Here is a 17,722-nt window from a genome sequence, read left to right on the forward strand (position 1 = left end):
GCAAGTCCCAACCTGGAAAGCCTGACTCCTGAGAAAGCTCTACCCCCAGGAGAGAAGGAGTCTGGGAAAGGTGGGGTTGGGGCAGCCTCTCCCTGCTGCTGCCTGACTGGCACGGCAAGGCCTGGGAGGCTGGCTGGGCTGGGTGAGGGCAGTGGGGAATATTCCTTAAGCCCCCTGCCTGGGAGCTGGGTGTTGAGTATGGAGCTGAGGTGAGTAGGGCCGGGGGTGGGATGGGCAGTAGCGGTGGGGCTCTCCTTGTCTTCTTCCCATCAGAAGGGACTTGAGCATGCTGTACTCCTTGGCTCAGATCCTAAAACAAGTCCCAACAGCTGAGATGCAAACTGTCTCCTGGGAATCTGCTTACCCTGCTGGCCCCTGGCTGCCTCCTCCTCTCTCAACCCCTCCCCAAAGGCCCAGCTCAAAGACTGGCCTGCCAGGGTGGCCCACCAGAGGCCTTGATGGGTGGGCCAAATCCCAGCCAGCAGGAATTCATACTCCAAGGCACCAGGGGTGAAGAGGACGGTAGCTATTCTTAAGCAGGATAAGGGAGTCTGCTCCCCTCTACCAAAGGTTCTAATCCTAAGCAACCTATCTCTCCAAACTTAGCCACCCTGCTGGAGAAGCTTACTCCCCTCCAACTTCACTCATCAGTGGAAGCACACAATACCAAAAAGTGGAAGAGAATGACAGGGCTTTCTAGTCCAACTGCTGAATTTTACAGATGGGGGAAATGAGCACCAGAGAAGCAAATGATCTTGGCTAAAGTCACACAGCAACCTATGAAGCACGGGGACCAGAGCTTCTGACTCTCAGTCCACAGTGATAGCAGCTTGGTCCTCATACACGCTGGTTTTTGCCTGCTTCTATGGTAGAAGGGCCTTCTTCCCCGTAGCCCAAGCCATTTGCCTCTCCGGGTTCTCACTCTCTTCCAAAGGCCTGAGCTGGAGGGAGCTACTGGAGGGCTCACACCACCTCATGCACAGAACATGGACTGAAAACAGAGCTGAACTAAGTGGGCATCTCTCCAGAAAGGAAAACAGGTGTTCCTCTGAGGTAAGAAACCCACCAACCCCAGGCTGTTCTTAGAAAGACAGAGACCCAGCGTGAGAAGTGAATTTTGTGTCTTCCCTCTCTCTTCCTCCCTCCCTTCCTTTTTTTGTCTTTTTAGGGCCACACCTGTGACATATGGAAGTTCCCAGGCTAGGGGTCATTTTGGAGCTGCAGCTTCCAGCCGACGCCACAGCCATGGCAACACAGATAGGATGGGAGCCGCATCTGCAACCCACACCACAGCTCACAGCCTCGCCAGATCATTAACCCCACTGAGTGAGGCCAGGGATCGAACCAGACTCCTTGTGGATTCTAGTCAGGTTCGTTACTGCTGAGCCACAACTGGAAGTCCTGTGTCTCCTTTCTTGAAAGGTAGGGGTCCTGGAGTCAGCGGGAATGTCTTGCAAGAGAGGGTGTGCAGCAAGGCAACTGGACCAGGTTCACTTTCCCTAAAGTACTGCTCACAGGATGGTTAGATGTTGACCCCTTGCTACTGTCCTCCAGGACTACGCCTGTCCCAGGCATCTGCTTCCACCACCTCTGGCACGTTCTGCTTAGCAGGACGACCCTTGTGGGAGGAAGAGCAGTGGTGGGGAGGGAATAGAAGAATTGCCTTTATGGCCATAGAACCGACAGCCTAAGACCCCTGGCTTCTCAGGAAGGTGGGCATTTAAGAAGCAGCAGCTGGACAGGCTGGTGGATAGCGCTGAGACACCTGCAAGACCAGGCCTGTGGGAGGTAAGGGTCCTCCTTGTCCTTGGGGCAGTGCCAGGACTGGAGGGACTGCTCGGCCTTGGGCCCAGGATAAGGAAAGGGGGGCTGGGTTCGGACAGCCGCTTTCCTAGTCGGTCTAGGCCAGGGGAGTGTCGGGCACAGATAAATTCTCTGCATTCTTCTGGCACCGCAGCCAGGACCCAAAGAGCCTTTCCTGCAGGCGCTGCCCTGGCCCCATTCCCTGCCCAGCCCTTCTCCTTTCCTCAGCCTCTCTTTAGTGTTCAGTCCGCTGGGCTCCCGTTCTCCTTCCCGCAGCCCCTCAAAGCCACCGAACAGTCTTTCAGAGAGACCCTGATCTCTCCGTCTCATCCCACCTCCCCCACGCCCTACAGCCCCAGGCCACGGGGACTGCAAGGAGTGAGAAGGGAAGCCCGGGCTCGTCTCCGCGCCTGCGCTTTGGGGAGAGCCTCCCCTCCGCAACAACCCGGCACCGCTAAGCTGCACCCGGACCGTGGGATGCAGGTGGGGTGGGGTGCGCAGCCGGGGCAAGGTCAGGGCTTTCAAAGGGGGAGGGAGACCGGCCCCCGGAACATCCCCCTCTCCGGAAAGTTTCCCTTCCGGGGCCACGGAGTGTGCGCGAGGATGGCGCAGGGGGCGGGAGGGGGTGGGGTGGGGGTGGACAGAGTCGCGGCCGGACCCCCCAAGGTAGTGAGGCCGGAGGGAGAGGTGCGGAGCGAGGTCCCGCAGGAAGCGGCGCCGCCCTCTCCGACCCAAGGCTGCCACAAGAGCCCTTACCCCCTCCACACCTCCCACCCAGCCCAGGGCTTACAGACCCCCCCCCCCCCACTCGCCGCCCTTTAAATCCCAAGTAGGCCGAGAACTCACCAAAATCAGGTGTTGAGCTGGGCCAGGACAGGCCGGATCCAACGGGTCCATGACCGCGCCTCGGGGGCGGGGGGCAGAGAAAAGGGGGGGTGCTGGGGCCGCCTCTTGATGTCAAGGCTTTAAAGGGGCCAGTGAACCCCGCCCCTCGCCCAGACCCCGCCTCCCTCCTCTCGCGCAGCCAATCCACGTTCACCCTGAATGCGCGCCCCTCCTAGCCCCCTCCAGATGTTCCCAGGACGAGAGCTAAGTCCGCCCGTCCGGAGGGCGCCGCTTCCGCCCTGCAGGGAAGGACCGCCCCTCCCCCTTATAGTGAAACAGTCTTTTCAGACCTGGCGGGGTCTGGCTTTGTAAACCTACCCAGTGCCCGGGTAGGAGAAGCCGGGCTGGGTCGAGCAGGGGTGGAATGGGTGGGGGGACATCTATAGCAGAGAAAACTAAGTAGGTGCACGCGGAGCCATGGGCATGCGCGTCTGCTTCGGTAGGGCTGGGCGTGCACGTGTATGTGGTTGTGAGCGTTGGTGTTTGTAATTTGCCTTACTGCGTACGTGTTGGGTGCAAATCTATGGGGAAAGGCTTGAGTGCCTGCTTGGCCTTAATGCTCCCGCCTCCCATTTCTTCCCCCCGCATCCGGTCCTTCCAGCAGTTTGGAAACCTGGGCGCTGGGAACGGGCTCTGTTCCTCTCAGAGCAGTGCTCACTGGTTTAGGAGGAGGGAAGGCTGTGCAGAAAAAAGATGCAGGCTTGTTCTCAGCCACTTGCTGTCTCAGTGGGGATGAGTTCCTCCCCTGCTAAACTAACTGCGTGCTTAAGAGAGGGAAAGCAAACAGCCCACCTAGGCCCCTGCAGGGGCTCAGACCTCCTTTTGATATCATTCTCTTTGGTTCTTAGTTAAACAACTCTTTGCCCTTGTCTGGATACCATACAATCTTCACAGTCTGGCCCGTTAGTGCAGGTTCAGAACGGGGTTCTGCAGAGAAATACAATGGGATTCCTAGCTATAGTCTCTGCCCATTTTATTAAAATTGCTTCTCTTGAAGGTATACGGTATGTATTGAAGCGTCATATCATCTGATAAATGAACATAAAAGCCGAGGGAGCATAAGGTGCTCAAATTGGCTAGGATCAGTCAAGAGATCCTCTCTGAAGGAGGCGCCTTAATTTAAAATGGGATTTGAAGGGCAGAGAGAACTTGAGTAAGATCCAGGCAAGACAAAGACACAAGAAGATTCACGTAGAAAAGGGCAAATCATCTGGATGGGTCAGTGGGAATCACCTGTGAGTGGGAGCACATTGGTAAAGTGGGAAGGGGGAGAAGTTAATGGAGGAAGTTTTGTATGGGGAGGGGGGGACACAGAATAAGGATATGGAATTGTCAGGACAGGTGATTTAAAAAAAAAAGTCATTTTGGATTCTTGAGCCTAGAGTTACCTTGGTGAAAAGAGTACCTATGGATAGTGATTACTGAACCCTAAGAGATGTCATGGAAGTTACTCCCACCAGCTCTCTCACCTTTGCTTTAATACAATTTTAGGGCGCTCCCGTCATAGCTCGGTGGTTAATGAACCCGACTAGTATCCGTGAGGTTGTGGGTTCAATTCCTGGCCTTGCTCAGTGGGTTAAGGATCCCTGGTTTCCATGAGCTGTGGTGTAGGTTGCAGACATGGTTTGGATCCTGCGTTGCTGTGGCTGTGGTGTAGGCCAGCAGCTATAGCTCTAATTCGACCCCTAGCCTGGGAACCTCCATATGCTGAGGGTGCAGCCCTAAAAAGACCAAAAAAAAAAAAAAAATTAAAAAAACAGATTTATCCTTAACATACAATAAAATGCACAGATCTTAGGTTTTTGTTTGGTTAATTTCAACAGTGATATACACCCACGTAACCCCCCAAACAAGATACTGAACCATTACCTCAGAGAATTCCTTCATGCCCCTGTATAGTCAACTACCTTGTACCTACCAATACCCACCCCTTGCAACTTCCTGGAGTCTATCACCATGGTTTTGTCCATTCTTGAATTTCACATAAGTGGAACCATACGGTATATATTCTTTTGTGTCTGTATTCTTTAGCTTAGTAAGTTTAAAAAATGTGTATTTTATGGCTGCACCCATGGCATATGGAATATCCCCGAGGCTAGAGATTGGATCTGATCATTGCAGCTGTGGATATGTTGTTGGATCCTTTAAACTGCTGTACCAGGAGGGGGATAGAACTGCACCTGTACAGCAACTCAAGCCGCTGCAATCACATTCTTAACCCACGGTGGGAACTCCATAGCTTAGTAACGCTTTTGAGATTCGTGTGTAGTCTGTTCTTTTATATTGCTGAGTAATAGTCTATTGCATGAATGTATCATAATTTGTCTACCCATTCTCCTGCTGATGGATATTTGGGTGTTTCTAGTTTAGGGTTATTGTGAATGAAGCCTTTCTAAATATTCTCGTGCAAATCTTGTGAATGTGTTTCCATTTTGAGAAAGCTCACCTTATTTCTTGATGATAGATAGTGGTATCTTTGGAATCTGACGGCACTGATTAATTCTTATTCATTCAATCATCTAGTATTTATTGAATAGGAATCAGTATCCTTGTCCTGGGTTTAAAACAAAAATTAAGGAGTTCCCGTCATGGCGCAGCAGAAACAAATCTGACTAGGAACCATGAGGTTGTGGGTTCGATCTCTGGCCTTGCTCAGTGGGTTAAGGATCTGGCATTGCTGTGAGCTATGGTGTGGGTTGCAGATGTGGCTCATATCCCGAGTTGCTGTGGCTCTGGCATAGGCTGGAGGCTACAGCTCTGATTAGACCCCTAGCTTGGGAACATCCATATGCTGCGTGAGCGGCCCTAGAAAAGGCAAAACAAAAAACAAAAATTAAGACATAATAGTTTCCTCAAAGGTCTTAAAAGTCCAGTAAAAGCCATGAATCTGTTGCATTCCAAAGCAATGGGGTGGAAAAACCTTACAAGTCTGCCAAGCATTTCTAACTATTTTTGGATGTTTCCAAATAACTAAATTTTTGAAAGTAAACAAACCATCTAGATTTTTTACTTTTCATTAAGATCAGAAGCTAATGTTTGGTCCATTTGCCTTTGTTTAGTAAACACAACCAGAACATCTGCACTTGTCAGAACAAGTACCTGCCCTCCTTAACTTAAAAGACCTTGCACGCTTGAAAGTTTAGACATTCAGATTTTGGCAGATTCTCTATGCCTCACAGACCTTCATCTTTACTGACAGGAGGTGAAAGAAATATAGCTACCATTGTTCCATGATTCCTTTTTGTCTTTCATGAGGCTTAACATACTTTAATTCCACAATGGTATTATTCACTTACTTAAAATTATACTGAAGTCCCAGAGTTGGTTTTCCATCCTTGTTATATACTACTGATCATAAATTGTTCTTCATTTGACTTATCTGTGTGACAAAACAAGGAGTTCCCATTGCGGCGCAGCAGAAACAAATCTGACTAGGAACCATGAGGTTGCAGGTTCGATCCCTGGCCTCGCTCAATGGGTTAAGGATCTGGTGTTGCCATGAGCTGTGGGGTAGGTTGTAGACGAGGCTTGGATCCTGTGTTGCTGTGGCTGTGATGTAGGCTGGCAGCTGTAGCTCTGATTTGACCCCTAGCCTGGGAACCTCCATATGCCACAGATACGGCCCCCAAAAGCAAAAGTGAAACAAAACCAAAAACCAAGCTAGGCCTCTTAAATCTCTGGTTTTGGCAAGCTACTGGTAACACACCAGTTTGGTGGCCTGGTCTAACTGTGCATATAGTGTTGATGAGTGACTGGTAGATGGTATCTCGGAGAACGATGTCCTCATTGTGCACATCAGTACTTTAAATGGGGTCCTCTGCTTCAATACTCTGTGGGCATTCGTTCAGCACTGGAGCACCTTCATTCCTCAGTTTGGCACTGTGGTCATTTGGCTATTATGTTACATTGGCTGATGAACTGACCCCAGTTTAGAATTCCTGACATCAGGAGATGGTCAGGTTGGTAACTGGCCTCTCAAAACATTTAAATAATCTGATGATTCTCCAGACTGGATTGACTCTAAGTGCATTCTTGATGTCTTTCTGGCTCAGTAAGAGGAAGAAAGGAACTGGGGAGAGGCTAATGTTTGGCCCATTTGCTGAACGGGAATAGATCTTTGTTAGTGCTGCTTAATCTGCAAGGACAACATATTCATTGGGCTCTGGCAGCACTTTCAATAAGTGCTTTGAAACTTTCTACCTGGTACAGAAATGATGGATCTCCTCGGGTCCTTGAACCCCTTCTCCTCATTTTCATCATTCAAAAATTCTGAGTCTTTACTGTATGCCAGACACTGTGTATATAGTATTAGATGACTGATAAGGAATTCATGTGGGGTATGATAAGCAATGAGATTGAAAGGCAGTGGGATGGTCATACTTTATCCTAAAAGCAATGAAGAGCCTTTAAATGGCTTTAAGCAGGGAGGTGTTGTAATCGGAATTGCATTTTTATTTTTTTATTTTTCCTTTTGAGGGCCGCACCTGTGGCATATGGAAATTCCCAGGCTAGGGGTCTAATCAGAGCTGTAGCTGCCGGCCTACACCACAGCCACAGCAACGCAGGATCCAAGCAGCGTCTGTGACCTACAACACAGCTCACGGCAACACCAGATCCTCAACCCTCAAGGCCAGGGATCAAACCTTTCATCCTCATGGATAAGTCAGGCTTGTTACCCTGAGCCACAACGGGAACTCCTGGAATTGCATTTTTAAAAGATCACTGTGGTTGCAGTGTAGAGAAAAGATTAGAGAGAGCAAGATTGAAGTCAAGCAGACCAGACAGAAAGTTTTTGTAGTAACTGAGGGGAAAAACGATGTATTCTGGACTAGAAAAATGATAGTGGTAATGGTGAGGAAACGACTTCAAGAAAAAAAACGGTATTAGAGTCAGCAGGTCTTGGGATTGCAGTGGAGAGAAGCAGAGAGCTAAGCCAAGACCTTTGGACTGGGTAACCTGCAGATGGTAGGACCACTCACTGAAATATCAAACACCCGAGGAGCAGTTCGGGAGATGATATGCTCACTTCCAAATATGTTGACATTGAAATGCCTGGGAGGCGTCCAAGTGGAAATGTCTATCCAAGAGGTCAGAGCTCTGCAAACGTGGTGCCTCAGGAAGAGGTTACAGGTGTGCTGTATGTTGATCTTCTCAAAACTCAGAGCAGCACAAGTTCCCTCCAACAGACAGCAGTCTCAGTAAGACGGACTGCCATGAAAACACCATCATACTCTGCCATGATATGGAAAAGGCTGGGAAGTACTGATGTATAATGCTGTTGGGTAAATAACTCTGAAGCTCAGGAGACATATCTAGGCTAGAGACAAGACCTTTGTGAGTCATCAGAAAGAATATAAAGATGTAGGTGGTAACTGAAGCCATGGGGTAAAGGAGATCATGCAAGGCAAGCAGATGGACTGGAACAGACCTCTAAGGAACAGAATCCCATTAGAGAGGGGTCTCCAGAGAAGGAGGAAGACAACTGGCTGACTGATGTCACCAGAGCCCAGTTGGTTTCCAAAAAGAGACTAATAAGTTTATGATATTGCTGCTGCCAAGCTGGATCAAGACTGAGACAAACCTGCTGACTTTAGCCACATGTGGTTGGTGACTTTGGAAGAACCATATTTTGAGGGGTCGAAAAGGTTGTACAAAGTAAGGCATGAAGACAAGAAGCATTTAAAGCTTTCTCAAGAATTTTGGCTATGCTGTGAGAAAGAAGTTAGACAGGTAGGTGGGTGTGGCAATGGGGGATGAGAGTTATTTTAGAAAAATTATTTTTAGAAAGACACGGCTTCTTAATTTAATTTTCAAAATTATTTTTAAAAAAGTATCATGTGCAGATGGTTTAAAACAATCAAGCAATACAGAAGCAATTATTTGCTGTATTTCCCATCCAGAACCATGAGCCGTTTTAATTTCTGGGCTGATTCTTCAATATGATTGAATATGCTTATATGCTAATTCTTTGATTTTTCATTATCCTCTATGTATATATTCTTTTTAAAAGGCACAAAAATGGGATCTTACCATTCATACTGTTCTGCACCTTATTTCTTGTAGGTAAAATATCTTGGAGACCTTTTGATATTAGCATATACAGATCTACCTTGTTCTTCTAAACAACTGCAGAGTAGTCTACTTATGGCTGCACCACATTGTTTCCTGCTGATGGGCATTTGTGTTGTTTCCAGCTTTCAACCAACTGTAATGGATAACAGGGTACAAAAATCCTTGCATACTTATCTGCAGGGTAAGTATATCCACAGCATAAATTCCTAGCAATGGAATTCCTGAGTATGTGCAGTAATTATTTTGGATAAATATTGACAATCTTTCAGAATGGTTATGCTAATTTACATTTCCACTAACAAGGTATAAAAAACAAAATAAAACAAAATAGGGGCGTTCCCATTGTGGCGCAGCGTAAATGAGTCTGACAGTATCCACGAGGATGCCCGTTCAATCCCTGGCCTCACTCAGTGGGTTAAGGATCTGGCATTGTTGTGAGCTGGGGTGTAGGTTGCAGACGCGGCTCAGACCTTGTATTGCTGTGGCTGTGGTGTAGGCCAGCGGCTGTAGCTCCGATTAGACCCCTAGCCTGGGAAACTCCATATGCTGCGGATGCAGCCCTAAAGAGCAACAAAACAAAACAAAACAAAAAACAACAAAAAACCAAAACAAAACAAAAAAATTGTGAATATTACTCTAAGTGATGAAATGTTCTTTCATGGTTTTTATTTGCATGTAATTAATAAGGAGTAAGATTAAACAATTTTCAGGTGTTTATCTGCCATTATCACTTTCTGTGAATGTCTTTCTAATAGATGTGTAAGAGTTGGTTGTATTTTAATGAAATTTGCCCTTGGGAGTTTGTCCTGTGACTTTATTGGAATTTTTTTTCCTTTGCCTTAGGTAGTCAAATTTATTGATCTTTATCTTTATGGCTTTTGGACTTTTTGCCAGGGGTCAAGTCTGAGCTGTAGCCACCCGCCTACACCACAGCCACAGCCATGCAGTATCCGAGCTGTGTCTGCAACCTACACCACAGCTCACGGCAACGCCGGATCCTTAACCCACTGAGTGAGGCCAGTGATTGAATCTGCGTCCTCATGGATACTAGTTGGGTTTGTCACCACTGAGCCTCCGCACGAACTCCCCTACTTTAAATCATCTCTAGATTATATATAATACCAAAATAATGTAAATGCTATGTAAAGAGTTGTAAATACAATGTAAACGTTATGCTGGAGGTGCAGAGCAATTTCAAGTTTTGCTTTTTGGAACTTTCTGGAATTTCTTCCCCACAAATATTTTCAGTTCATGGTTCATTAAATCTGTAGATGTGGAACCTGTGAAGTTGGAGGGCTGACTTTCAGGGAAGCTCAAAAAAAAATCTTCCTTGCCCATTGTAGCCCACAAAGATTTTCCCTTTTCTGAAGCTCACATGATCACATGCTACCATGTATCAGCCTCTTCTGTTTTCCTCAACTTTAACATATTTGCTCAAAGAATCAAATCTAACCTTTGGAAGTATAGGGTTGTTTAACTGACTTTTCCTTACCTCCCCCAGCAGCTAAAAAGCATGCTGGGGATATGAAAAGAATTTGATAAATTACTTTTTGATTTTCCATAAATATGTAGCATTAGCCACATGTGGCTAATAAGCATCTGAAATGTGGCTGGTCTAGTGCGGCACCTGCCTCTGTCTACAGCCATACCACTCTGAACACACCCGATCTCATCGGAAATGTGGCTGGTCTAATTGAGATAAGTTGTAACATACACACCAGATTTTGAAGACAGTATTAAAAAATTAATGTATCTCACTAATAATTTTTATATTACAGCATGTTACAGATTTTTGGATCTACTAGATTTTATATATACACACACACACACATATATATACTAAATTATATGTATATAAATACACACATACATATATACACACACATAGAGAGAGAGTTAAAGTATATCCAGGACTATTCTCCATTCTTGTCGTGAAGTCTCTCAGCATGTTTGGTGTTGGTTCCCAAATTAGACTGGTTTGAGGATAAAGACGATCCTTTCTGGGAGCCAAAGATAGTCTCACCATCTCCAAGGGCTCCCCTAGGCCATTATCCAATCATTACCTTCTTAGTAGCAGGGCCTCATCTTTATGAGCACTCTTTAGAAATCTTCTTTGAAACTAACTGCCACAGACTTCAAATATAACAGTTTCTCCCAACAGGTCAGGAAACTGCTCAGCCAACAGAAATGTTAGGAGGGAACAAGTCAGGTTCAGATGCTGAAGCATCTCCTGAAGCTTTTACTGACTGAAGATTCCTCAGTTACCCAGGCAGATGGAGCCCTAGCCTATTCCTTTGGTCACTGCAGCCATTTTCTGCCATCAAGGAGTTATTTGGGACAGGTGCCACTTGACTGGTGGCATGGTCTCACTGTAGTCAGAGTCCCCGAATTAGTTTCCTGTTCCTGCTGAAACAAATTATCACAAACCTAGTGGTTTAAAACAACACAAATTTAGTTTCTTATAGTCCTGGAAGTCAGAAGTCTATTGCAAGGGCTGCATTCCTTCCGGAGGCTTCAGGGGAGAAACCATTTTGTTGCTTTTCCTAACTTTGTTTTTTGGCTCGTGGCCCTTTCTAACCTCACGCCAGCTTCTTCTGTCATTACATCTCCTGTGGTCAGATCTCCCTTTGCCTCCCTCTTATAAGGATACTTGTGATGACATTTAGGGCTAACCCTGATAAACCAGACTAATCTCTTGATCTCAAAGTCCTTCATCAAGAGCCTTAATCTACACATCTGTTCACTTCTGCAAAGGGCCTTTCACTACCTAGGTAGCATTCACACGTTCCAGGGATTAGGCTGTGGACATTTGGGGAGACCGTTATTCAGCCTGCCATAGCCACATATATTTTTCTTTGCACTGGGTCACAAGCTTTCAAATTGTTCTTTTTTTTTTTTGTCTTTTTGCTATTTCTTGGGCCGCTCCCGCGGCATATGGAGGTTCCCAGGCTAGGAGTCGAATCGGAGCTGTAGTCTCCGGCCTAGGCCAGAGCCACAGCAACGCCAGAGCCACAGCAATGCGGGATCTGAGCCGCGTCTGCAACCTACACCACAGCTCACGGCAACGCCGGATCGTTAACCCACTGAGCAAGCGCAGAGACTGAACCCGCAACCTCATGGTTCCTAGTCGGATTCGTTAACCACTGCGCCACGACGGGAACTCCTCAAATTGTTCTTAAACTAAGATCTATAGAGAAGTAGGTAAATTCTCACCTGTAATCACTATTATCGCTCTGAGACCATCCTAAATCTCATTCCCACTAGCCACGATCACTCCCTCCAGGACTGCTTCCTTTACAAGGCTCTGTAGGCTGAAGCTGAACTCCTTATTACTTCCTCATCCTAAAAGGCAAATTTTTTGAAATAGTAAGGTGAGTGTTTTCTACAGAGATGAGATGTCTTCCTCATAGCTTTTGTTCTAACAGGCATAGTTGTAGTCTGTAGCATGCTTAAGAGTGTAACAGTACTTTGCTTTTGTTTAATACTCCATATTTGGCAAAATACCTTCATATCCTTTAGTTTATTTGGGCATAGGAAAAGGAAGGTCTTGTTATTTCAGTTGTACAGATGAGTAAACAGAGGTTCAGAGAGGTTAAGTGAATTGAATAGGGTGGTCACGCAATGAGTTACTAGCCGATCTAGATTCCTGACCTGATGTTCTTTCCATTGCACTGTTCCCAGGCCAGACTCAATGCTGGAGGGCTGAGCAGGATCTGACTGACCTTGGGATCTTCATACATCCTGGAGATGGCCTTGGAATCCCTACTTCCTGAGCATGAAACAGATTAAAACCCACTCTTAGAGGTCCTACCCGGAAGCCAAAGCTAGGGGCCAATTGGGAATTCTAGGAATTTAGGGGAAGATTAGGGTTGCTGGCAAGTCAAGAGTACAATGAGAGGGGATTTAGACTTATGGAGACATAAGAGTGTCTGTGTTTGCTACACATGCCTGTTTAACTGGTAGGCAGCAGCGGGGGCTACTATTCAGGTAGGCCTGACTTCCATGAGGGGAATTCTAAGAACATTAGGGATAGCTAAGAGTGGCCTGGCTGGGTCTCGTATTCCCAGGTCTGAACCCATAATTTGAGGAAGCACAGTAACTCCAAAGCCCACGCTCTTTTTTTTTTTTTTTGTCTTTTTGCCATTTCTAGGGCCACTCCTGTGGAGTATAGAGGTTCTCAGGCTAGGGGTCCAATTGGAGCTGTAGCCACTGGCTTAAGCCAGAGGCACAGCAACTTGGGATCTGAGCCGTGTCTGCGACCTACACCATAGTTCATGGCAATGCCAGATCCTTAACCCACAGAGCAAGGCCAGGGATTGAACCCACAACCTCACGGTTCCTAGTCGGATTCGTTCACCACTGAGCCATGACAGGAACTCCAAGCCCATCCTCTTTTACACTGACTTGCTGGTCTCAGTGTTGATTTCTGTGACATTTCAAGGCACAGCAACCAAGGCCCAGTGTCTGCAACCACACTGCCTAGGTTCAAAGCCACTTACTTAGGTATGTGACCTTGGCAAAGTCACTTAACCTGCATGCGATTTGGTCCTACATCCGCAAAATGGGGATAATGATAGTATCTACCTCATAGGGTTATTTCAAGGATTTAAAAAGTTATGTTCTCTGGTGCTATATTATTATCTTTGCTGTTGTTCTTTTTTCCTGTTTCTAACCAGACCTCTTTTGGTTCTTTCTTTCCCCTTAACTCAAAAACTATTAGCAGCCCTCAGACCTAGGATCTAGTCTCCTATCACGTCCACTTAGTTTTGGAATTTACTACCCATTAAGTTACAATCACTGTGAATGAATTCCGACTTTTTTATATTTAGTCTTGATCTGCTGTTCTCTCTCAAACTATCAGTAATGAAAGTCTTGAAATGGACCTTTTTATCTCAAAGATACATTAGCAAAATAACTCAAACTTCCATGCCAAAGGCTAAGCTTATCCTCCTCACAACTTTCTAATTTCTTCCCATCCATGGCCATCTTATGCCCCATCGTAGATCTCCCTTTTTTTCTCACACTTGAATTCAGGTACATTTCTCTTTCATTCATTCATATTTTCATTCAACAATTCTCAGCTGCCTGCCATGTGTCAGATATTGAGCTAGGCCTAGGAATACAAAAACAGGTTGGGCTTGAGGCGCTCGGTCTTGTGGTTGGGAGGAGGCATATAAACAATTATAACATGAGGCAAATACCATAATAGAAGTTTCTATGCAAAGGCCCCACTAAAATATAGTAACAAATGCAAAATGCTATAGGAGTTGGGAACGATTTCTGAGAAAATACTATGTCTCATCCATCTTTTAAGACAAACAGTTGAACCACACTGCCAAGTGGGAAACTTGGGGGAGAGAGAGGAGAAACAGGAGTTTGTGCTAAGAAAGTTGTTTGGCTGACACTTAGAGAAGAGGCATGAAAACCAGCACTGTCCTATACAACTTTGTGCATCAGTAAAAAATCTTCTCTATCTGTACTGTCCAGTGAGGCAGTCACCAGTCACATATGGCTACTGAACACTTCACATGTGGCGGGTGTGACTGAGGGGCTGAATCTTCAGTTTTACTTCATTTACTTACTTATTTATTTATTTATTTATTGTCTTTTTGCCATTTCTCGGGCTGCTCTCGCGGCATATGGAGGTTCCCAGGCTAGGGGTCGAATCGGAGCTGTAGCCACCGGCCTACACCAGAGCCACAGCAACGCGGGATCCGAGCCGCGTCTGCGACCTACACCACAGCTCACGGCAACGCCGGATTGTTAACCCACTGAGCAAGGGCAGGGACCGAACCTGCAACCTCATGGTTCCTAGTCGGATTCGTTAACCACTGCACCACGACAGGAACTCCTACTTCATTTAAATTTAAATAGCAAGGGGCTACCTTACAGAAAAATATTGGTTTTGGCACTGGACAAAGGACAGGACTCTAGGCACAAGGAAACCACTGAAGTTTTTTAAGCATAATACTAGCATAGCTAGATATTTGAGAAAGGGAACACTGGCAGCAAGACGGAATGGATAAGAAGGTAGATGACAATGCAGAAATCTTTGGTAGGCGCCAGCCACGTGGATAGAATATGTGAACTTACCTGTTGTTGGTAGAATTCACTGGACTTTGTGTGACTATTCCACTGGGAAATATAAGGGAGGAGAGTTAACTGAAGTTTGTAGCTTGAGCAATGGGTGGGTGCCAACAACTGAGAAAGGATTAGGTTTGGAATGAGGGTAATGAGTTTGCTTTTGGGATATGCTGATGTGCCAAAGAACTATCTAGGGGAATATGATACAACAGGAAATAATATTAATCTGGAACTGTTGAGGTGGGGCCTGGAACAATTGGGGGTTATTAGATATAGGTAGCTGGGAGCGGAGGAACTCACCCCAGGAAAAACATGTAGGAGAGGACTGGATGGGCCCTCAGGTACCCTAAGCATCAAAGAATGGCCTGTTTCAACTTGCATCAGAATCATATGGGGTGCTTGTTTAAACGAGTCCTCATTGTGAATGTATTTAATGCCACAGAATGGCACTTAAAAATAGTCAAAATTGGGGAGTTCCCACTGTGGCTCAGCGGGTTAAGAACCCAAATAGTATCCATGAGGATGTGGGTTCGACCTCTGGCCTTGCTCAGTGGGTTAAGGATCTGGCATTGCTGCAGCTGCAGTGTAGGCTGAAGATGTGGCTTGGATCCCGTGTTGCTGTGGCTGTGGGGTAGGCTGGCAGCTGCAGCTCCAATTTGACCCCTAGCGTGGAAAACTCCATATGCCTCAGGTGTGGCCATAGAAGGAACAAAAAAAGTTAAAATTGTACATTTTATGTTACATAAATTTTACAATTTTAAAAATGCAAACATAACCCCAACACAAACAAACAAAAAGAAACAAATCAAACCAAACCAAACCAGAATCTTAAGCCCCATTTCTGGTCTGAATCACTGTTTCTGCAGATGAGTCCTGGACTCCTTGGGTAATTCTTACGTAAATTAAAATTTGAACTACTTGCTTAAAGGGTAGAGAGAAACTAAGAGATAGGAAGAGAATAAAGGGAGAATGGTTCAATAAGGAAGAAGGGATCAATAGTGTTGAATGGTTCTGCGGCCCAAGAGAAAGACTGAAAAAGAGGCCTCAGACTATGGTGTTCAGGAGGTCACAGATGAATGCGAGTGAGGGAGCTGAGGCTGTGGTGTCTGTTCTTTTAAGGGCTATGCTTATGTTTGTGGTGGCGAAGAGATGGAGGGAAAGCCTGAATAAGCTTGAGGGGGGGAGACAGGACACAGGAACAGTTGGTGGCTCTGAAGATGAAAGAGAACGGAGCGTGTTGGTAGGTGGATAGGAGCCAATGAGACCAAGGAGACACAACAGGGATCCTTAATAAAACACAATTTAGGAGAAGTAGCAGAGTTTCGGATTGCCTAAGGAACTTAGGCAGAGGTTATTTGGGTAAATTTCCAAGTGAAAAGGAGGGAAGATGAAGGGGTTCAAGACTGAGGGCAAGAAAAGACTTCCTGACACAGCAAACAAGAATGGCGCTAGTTGGTGTTAGGTCGCCTGCTTAGATTTATGAAGCAGGACTAGACTAAAGAGCCTGAAGAAAGGTAAGAGTCTGGAAGTCAATGGGAGGAAAGGCATCAGGAGCAGCAGTATAAAAAGATTCTGAAGTAGCACTGGAGTCCAACTGAGATTGGAAATGGCCCACACCACACAATTACCCTGCACAAAATAGAAAAACTGGTTTTCCTAAATGAAGGTTTTGGTTTCATCCTCCTATTATTTAGGGACTGTTCTGGCTTCTGCTCTCTCATGCAAAGAATTCAAATTCCTCAGTAGGAACTTTTACTAACTTCTCCTTCAAGAGGTCCAACCTCTAATTGGTGCTTCAGACTCTCTTGTCCCTGGTTCCTCCTTCTATAACATCAGTTCAGAAAATAATAAGATTTTAGAGATTTTGAAACGCATCAATCCAATCTCCCTTCTAAGCAAGATATCTAAGTTTTTCTATCTTCTCTCTACCAACTCTTTCTCTATCTTCCACTTTCCCTTGGAGTGGACTTGTGGGTGTTTTAAAAATCAAAACCTGCCAGACATCAGTGACACCTATCCCAGAACAGTGACGTTGTGCCATCCAACTGTGGACTGCGTTTTGTATGCTTCCCTGCACGTATTCCCTCCCCCATACTGGTGTGTACCCCCTCCCCCCCCCATACTGGTGTGCTTTGGCAGAAGACACTGACCAAAAAAGTCCTGAATTAGTTTACTCACTGGCATGTTTTCTGTTTTAAGCCTGGGTGAGGTTCTTTTTCTTGTGTTGAAACCTCCATGGTCAGAGTGGTTAAAAGCAGAAGTTTCTTATCTATCCCAGATTCACAGGGCATTCTCAACCACACTTGGCACTTTTATTATACTTAAAATATAATTGTAGATAGACTGTATACAATCCCACTTCATTTATTTCATTTGTACCAGTTGGACTTTGAATTCATAATTTAAATCTTTTAAACACTAATCAATGCATCTTGGCTAGTACTGTGTAACAGTTGTGCTCAGCCCAGGTATGCTGGAAACTTGACCTGCTCTGAAAAGTTGTATTTCCTACCAAAGCTCTCCCTGAGCAGGCAAGACTTTTCATTCCAGATTGTATTGTGAGATTTTTGCCTCACAGACAGGATGAGTAAATCCAGATGCCTGAAGAAGGCAGATTAGATTCAAGGAGCCCAGGGAATGGATACATTCTAAGGCTAACCAGGTCTAAGCCTTCCTGAAAACAAACAAACAAACAAACACCAAAAGCGGCTCCTTCTATACCCCAGAACCAGGATCTCTTTCTCTGGGCCATTTCATTCCAGACAGCCCAGATCATTACTCCACAGATGTATTCTCCATAGGGATCATCCCCCAAATGGGGAACAGACACTGATTCTTTTTCTTTTTTGCCATTTCTTGGGCTCCACGGCACATGGAG

General features: G+C 45.8%; 1 protein-coding gene and 1 long non-coding RNA gene across 5 annotated transcripts in view; one reads left to right on the forward strand and one right to left on the reverse strand.

The window, feature by feature from the left end:
* Positions 1 to 2,793, reverse strand: part of NCKAP5L (NCK associated protein 5 like) — a 30,908-nt gene extending 28,115 nt beyond the window's left edge. For 2 of the 4 annotated variants that reach the window (XM_047786570.1, XM_047786569.1), the window contains exon 1: positions 2,650 to 2,753. Coding sequence is in view for 2 of the 4 variants with exons in the window: in XM_047786567.1 (XP_047642523.1) it covers positions 2,650 to 2,700 (51 nt within the window). In the remaining 2 variants the exon portion in view is untranslated. Of the gene's footprint in view, positions 1 to 2,649 lie in introns of all 4 variants that reach the window. The other 2 variants (XM_047786567.1, XM_047786568.1) reach the window with 2 other exon arrangements.
* LOC125130786 (uncharacterized) lies at positions 1,960 to 9,683 on the forward strand. Its single transcript, XR_007135800.1, has 3 exons — positions 1,960 to 2,286; positions 8,752 to 8,941; positions 9,655 to 9,683. It is a non-coding gene; the product is annotated as an uncharacterized LOC125130786 (long non-coding RNA).
* Positions 9,684 to 17,722: the final 8,039 nt, after the last annotated feature.

This window comes from Phacochoerus africanus, chromosome 7 (genome assembly GCF_016906955.1).
Source record: "Phacochoerus africanus isolate WHEZ1 chromosome 7, ROS_Pafr_v1, whole genome shotgun sequence".
NCBI classification, from domain to species: Eukaryota; Metazoa; Chordata; class Mammalia; order Artiodactyla; family Suidae; genus Phacochoerus; species Phacochoerus africanus.